Genomic DNA, 6,659 nt, shown 5'->3' on the forward strand with positions numbered 1-6,659 from the left:
AAAAAAANAAAAAAAAAAATACTCAGGTGCCTCAAACAAACAAAACACAAAATCTCAGTGCCTCAAACAAACAAAAAAACAAAGCAGCCTCTCAACCATGTTGCACAATTGAAACTGTTAAGGGTTGTAAACTCAGCGTACCTGCTTCCCTTCCACTGACAATTTGCCCTTCCTCTTTGGCTCCTCGGATTGAAATTGTGTGTGTACCGCAGTAACGTAAAAATTAAATATAATCGACATTTACAAATCTGGTTTGATATCGACATAGGCAAGGTGATATAACCAAATTAAGGTTCTCACTTACGTGTCTATAACGTGATGCACGTTGTTCTTGCCTCTACGACGTCTGCGAGTGGGCTCCCTTCCGTCTGCTGCTCTTTTGGTTATGTCTAACAAATCGTGCTATTTAGAAAGAGAAGGAACCTGAATAAGATTGTATTGGGTTTCCGGCGATGACTAGCGTTTGTTAGATTGAATAGATTCGACTCAGATCTCCCCGCAATAACTCCAATAAGCTTCGTCGCTAATCAGGTATTGGAAGGCGGACAGATATCAGCTCACAATATAGCTCAATTAACTCCTGAGCTGCCATCATATTCTCTTTTCTAATAATATGCTCTACCTGAAATTCATATACCAAAAAGGTCAGTACTAAATAATTCTGGCTACAACGATTAAGGAAAAGGAGAAATTACCCGAATCCGAGCAGTAGCTTCTTGGCCAGTCTCTCCTGTTCCTCAGTAGCTTTATCCGCGGAATAGTTTGGCTACGACACACAGAGAATGAAACTTACATAAAATCTCACTGTAAAACCAAACCTCCACATAAATCAACACGACTATTTTCTACTTGCTCAACGTCCCAACAGCCATAGAAAAATCAACCCAAGCCTTGGATCATCAATAATTCACAAACCCAGAAGGTGGAAATACAAGACAAATCAAAAATCAAGGATAGAAGGGAGAGATCATGATACCATTTGGCGGCTTTGAAGCCCTTGTTGAAGAAGGATTCGAGCATAGACATTTCGAATCGCTAAGAATGAAAGATTAAGGGAGAAAAGAAAGAGTGAGATTGAATGGGTTGTTTGAAGATTGTGATGTGGAATGATGAGATTGAATTATGTGACAACCTGCTATGTATAAATGATTCGACTCTTCTCTCTCGGCAACGACCAACGTATGCAACCTCTATGCGTTGTTTGAGTCTAGATGCACAACTTCGAATCTCGCGCATTCTCTCTTCTATCCCTCAGTAGAGTAGTGAAATCAGGCAGTTACCGTGACACTACCCTTCTGTTCTAGTGTACGGTACATCGCGTGTAGTCCAGTTTTGCCCTATTCCTGACCGAAATTTTGAGAAATTGGTTGGTTGAGTTGTATCTGAAAGTTCACAGATATATAAGGAAGTCACGTGTATCATGATCTACTGGTTCAAATTTTATACAACTATGCTTGTAAGTCTTTGCTTCGAACTAGGATGCTCACTTACCCTGCTGAGAGCAATGCCTGATTACCATTTCCGTGATGTTGTCTTCTTTTTTAGTTGTTAGTCTCTTGGCCATTCTACTAGCTTCGACGTTGAGAGGTAGGTATCCTTTCTCTATCAGCATTAGTAGTTTTTTTTTTTTTTAATTTTAATTTATTTATTTATTTATAATCAACTATCAGCATTAGAGTTTGATCTGGTCCATACCCATATGTTCTTAGATCTCTCTTTGCTAGCTGTTGAATGATTGATGATGCTTCTTCAACTTTGAAGGTCTCAGATACCGTGATACGTGAAGTTCATTCTTAATGCTAGTGAATTTTGAATTAACAGTTTATAATTCTCTGGGATTTTGATCAATGAGCTATAGCCACGGACAGATGACGATATCAATGGAAAATATAGTTGCTTCATTGCAAGGAACTCTGAAAGTAGAAGTGCTAAGTGCAGTAGTGCCTTTACTCATTTTCCTGTCTATGGGTCTGATTGGCTTAGTTCTTGCCCACCCAAAATACCAACTAGTCCCCCGAGCTACTTTCACATTTCTAAGCAAGCTGGTGTTTGTTATCTTCTTGCCCTGCTTGATCTTCACCTATCTCGGCCCAACAATCACTCTGAAGAACTTACTGCTCTGGTGGTTCATTCCGGTAAATGTTGTTCTGAGTACCGCCATTGGCTGCGCATTGGGGTTGCTGGTGGCGCTAATCTGTCGGCCTCCCCGCGACTACTTTCGATTCACCATAATCATGACTGCCTTTGGAAACACAGGTAATCTGCCCCTTGCAATTGTTACCTCTATTTGTCAAAGTGATGATAACCCTTTCGGTTCTGATTGTTACGACTATGGTGTGTCATATGTATCATTCTCCCAATGGGTTTCTGTTATTCTGGTTTACACACTTGTTTACCATATGATGGAGCCCCCATTACGAGATCAGAGTCTGCTTGTTGAGGAAGAAGAAGATGATGAAGGTGAGATATTTGAGGATATTATTTCTGATCCAAACTACGAAAATGAAAATCATCTCAGTAGGCCGCTTCTTGTTGAGGCTGAATGGCCTGGAATTGAAGATAACGAAACTGAGCACTGCAAGACACCCTTTATTGCAAGACTCTTTAATACTAGAAGCTCCTCTGCTCGACTTTCAGTCTCCACTATTCCAGATGTAAATGGCCTAATTGAAGAGGAGGGAACATCCAACTCCAAGTGTTTGGCGGAGCCTAGAATGGTCAGAAAGATTAGATCAGTAGTGGGGATGACACCAATTCATCACATTCTTCAGCCCCCAACAATTGCATCCCTGTTGGCTATTATCATTGGGATGGTTCCCACTTTGAAATCAATTGTCTATGATGACGATGCAGTTCTTTCATTCTTTACAGACAGCTTAGAAATTCTATCCGAGGCCATGGTGCCTTCTGCTATGCTTGTTCTTGGAGGAATGCTTGCTCAAGGACCAAATGAATCCAATCTGGGAATTCGAACTACAGTTGGGATAATTATTGCAAGACTTTTCATACTTCCTTTGATTGGAATTGGTGTCATTCATTTGGCTGATAAATGGAATATTCTGATAGCCGGAGATCAAATGTTTCGGTTGGTCCTTTTGCTGCAGTACACAATGCCAAGTGCCATCTTGTTAGGAGCCATTGCAAGCTTGAGGGGTTATGCCGTTAAGGAGGCTTCAGCACTGCTCTTCTGGCAGCATGTCGTTGCTGTTTTTTCTATTTCATTCTACATACTCGTGTACTTCTATATATTGTTTTGAATTTCATATGTCCTGAGTTCTAAAGGGTTAACTCAAGTCGTGACGAGGTTTTAAGAAGTGACTTATGTCTAGACTAGATCCAAAATTCATTTAGTCTACTGTAAGAAGAAAACATAGAAATAAAGGCACATACAAAATCCTTTTTTATTTCTGTTTCTAATTGTACTAGGCAGACCCCGGCCGCGCCCTGCCACGGTCTATTTTTCCTGAATTCTAAACATAGAAAATAATCTTACATATTGTAAAATAAAGAAAAGAAGAGAAGACACAGAGAATAGTTGAGAGAAGGTATAAGTCTACTCATTCATTCTCATTAGCCTCTTTATATAGAGGTAGGGTTTACATCATAGTATATAACTAATGAGTAATTACGTGGACAGCCACATAGATTATAATATTTATAACACTCCCCCTTGAATGTCCACCAATGAATGATGAAATTAGACGCGCATAATGTTGTCTCGTTAAAAACCTTGCCAGGTAAGAAAAAACCCAGTGGGAGAAAAATAACCCTGGTCTAAGGAGAAAAAGAGTGCAACGCGCATATGTCTTAGGTAGCATACTTCTAGATGCTCCCCCTGATGAGAATCTCCCCCTGAACGTTGCAAGCTTCATGCACCGTAAATAACAGTTTGATTTGTCCATCACTAAAGTGAGACCATGCGTGCTTTGCATATAAGGGCTCATCATGAAATTTTAAACCTGCAAAGTTGAAGTAATAACAACAGCTAGAGCTAAATGATTATAAATAGGTCTTACCTCATTAAGGTGTATGACCTAATTCATACACTAAGTAATAGCTAATCAACATAAGCTAATTGACATTAAAGCATTGAAACATCATTATGGCGTATCCAGCCATACACATCAATATCTTTGTGCAGTGATACGTCTCATATAAGCTCTTCAAGAGCTCTAAGTAATTCATAACTTCGAAAGTTAGAATATGTAGCAACGTAATGATCATAATTCGAATTCGATTGTGTAGTCCGATCATAATACTCATTGAGGCAATTTCGATCACATTAGCTATAACGGAATGAGTATATATGAGTTAACTTTAGACTATTTGATTCCATGAATCAGCTTCAAGCTCTCTCAAGTATTCATGGATCGAATTACATTAGAATCATTCGTGTACTTGAATCCTTTGAGGATTTGACCAGCGATACGCTGGTAATGACACTTCACTTTTGGGAATTTGGTTTGTCAATGTGTCTTTAAAGGCCCTCGTAATATACGATGACAACATGCCATAAGTCTCTCGTCCATGTAATAGTTACATGTAACACTGTACTTATAGAAAAGTATCATTCGTATAAGGGCAGATTCATAATCCATGTCTTTTGTAGACATTAAATCATAGTGATTAACTTTCACTGTGGTAAATACCTTTTTGTATCTATAGGGTTAAAGGTTAAAGGTTAAAGTATCTCATCACGTTTCAAATATTTAGTTTCATTGGAATTGCCTCTTTCCAATTTGGCCAATAATATGCTTTGTCGACATGCATAATGAAACGTGGCATAGCATCGATTAATACAGTCCTTAATGGTCTTTGGTAGCTACCATTTGTAAATTGTCATAGATGATCATCATTCATAGATCACACACATTCTTATATACATGCATTTTTTATATTGGGTACCCATGCCACTTCTGGGGCAAATATTGTCACTTCTAGGACAAATATTATCTAGCGAATGTGGATCTTTTACTTGTAATATCATGTAGACCATTAGAGGACCTATATAATCTTCCAGTTTCAGGAGCTTAAAACTTTAGACCTAGGGGATACATTCCACTCAAATTCACGCCGTTATTCAAATGACAGTAGTCTTATTCTCCCCCTAACGGCAGGAAGACTGTCATATTATGACCATGTGCTAATACACATTTAAAGCTCTATCACTTTCTTTTGAGTGAGATGTTCATTGGCTGGTGGCGAACCAAAACCAAGTTTGAGGTCAAGAACATTAAATTCACTTGTCAACGAAGATACTATTCTCTAATGGCGTACCTACAACCTTTGTATGTGTAGCTGTATTAGGAACTCTAACATTGTATCATGACATTCTCTTTAGGAGAACCATGTCACATGGATACACATGCATCCCACAAATCAAATGGGGTATAGACTATTTGAGTTAATATGGATAGTCTCATAGACTTTAATCCAAGTAGAAAACAGTTATTCAGGAACAATATTTCTCCCCCTCATGACAATAGGAGTGTCTCGTTGAGGTGACAACTCGAAAATATGCGGCATATAGACTAGTGGTCATCAAAAACATGTAACTCATTCAAGACAACACTCTAGGTAAATTATGACTTAGCTAGTCATGCCCGGCTGCATTGAACTTCTGGTTCATGATAATATATGCCTTGAGTTATTGTAGAAATTTAACACTATATGTGCTCTTCTGGAGTCATCAATGATACGTGTAATCAAAGGTTTAGATTTGAAAGTTACTATTAGAACTTCGAGTACAAATAATTCAAGTGCTCGAAATTTTAGGCTCGAGTAACCCAGGTGAAATTTCATGTTCACCTTATATTTTATACTCAAAACTTCGGGTTTGAGCTTTTATCGTTAGAACTTCGGGTTCTATAATTCCATTATTTGAAACTTCTGGTCCAAAAATATTACACTCGAAATTCATATGATCGAGATGTAGGGTTGTTGGCCCGAATGAATAATAATAAAATTTAAAAGATAAGTACTAAAAAGAAAGTGCATAACAAAATAGGAAATTGTAATGAACAAAAGCAAGTAAATTGTACATAGGAAACATCTGGTTCCATGTATAAATAAAATACACAGATCTTCAGGTCTGGTTAACTTTATCAAATATGATAATTGTGATTCCCGATCTCATCTAGTTACACATGCAAGAAACATCATATGAAATAGGTGGAAACTTCAGGTCCTCATATGATTAGGGATCATAAGATGTCGTTTCAGTCGTTGTATAACTCTAACGAACTTCAGGCCCTTGTCAATTGGATAAGCCTTGAGAAACTTCATATCGCAATTTCAATAAATTTCAATCCCTCTATATTTCAATCAAAAGACTTTGGGTCTCGATCCAAATACAAAACTGGAGAAGCAATTGATAAATGTACATATCATGCCATATTAGCATGTATATATATAGCATAATTGCATAACCATAAACGAACTGTTTGGGAAATCAAAACCTCAACTGAAAAAATATGCACGAAGCTTCAGTTTCGTGTTCTTATGATTAGGAACTTCCAGTTCTAGGAGTATGTATTTCTATGAACTTTAGATTCAAGAAGAAATATGCCGAAACTTCTGGTTCGAGTGATGATAGTGAAGCTTCAGGTTCACTTGCATTGATATATATATATATATATATATATATATATATATATATA

The 6,659-nt window shown here is 37.7% G+C and overlaps 1 protein-coding gene across 1 annotated transcript; it reads left to right on the forward strand.

Moving 5' to 3' along the window:
- Nucleotides 1-1,558: 1,558 nt before the first annotated feature.
- On the forward strand, nucleotides 1,559-3,257 carry LOC101302858. The gene is made up of 2 exons (XM_004305473.1): nucleotides 1,559-1,587; nucleotides 1,710-3,257. Exon 2 carries the CDS (start codon nucleotides 1,848-1,850, stop codon nucleotides 3,255-3,257), a length of 1,410 nt encoding a protein of 469 aa, XP_004305521.1. The 5' UTR covers nucleotides 1,559-1,587; nucleotides 1,710-1,847.
- Nucleotides 3,258-6,659: the final 3,402 nt, after the last annotated feature.

This window comes from Fragaria vesca, linkage group LG6 (assembly GCF_000184155.1).
Source record: "Fragaria vesca subsp. vesca linkage group LG6, FraVesHawaii_1.0, whole genome shotgun sequence".
NCBI classification, from domain to species: domain Eukaryota; kingdom Viridiplantae; phylum Streptophyta; class Magnoliopsida; order Rosales; family Rosaceae; genus Fragaria; species Fragaria vesca.

Bases quoted from the DNA above. Each gene is read 5' to 3' on its own strand.
- LOC101302858 (XM_004305473.1), top strand. From the start codon at position 1,848: ATGAGCTATAGCCACGGACAGATGACGATATCAATGGAAAATATAGTT.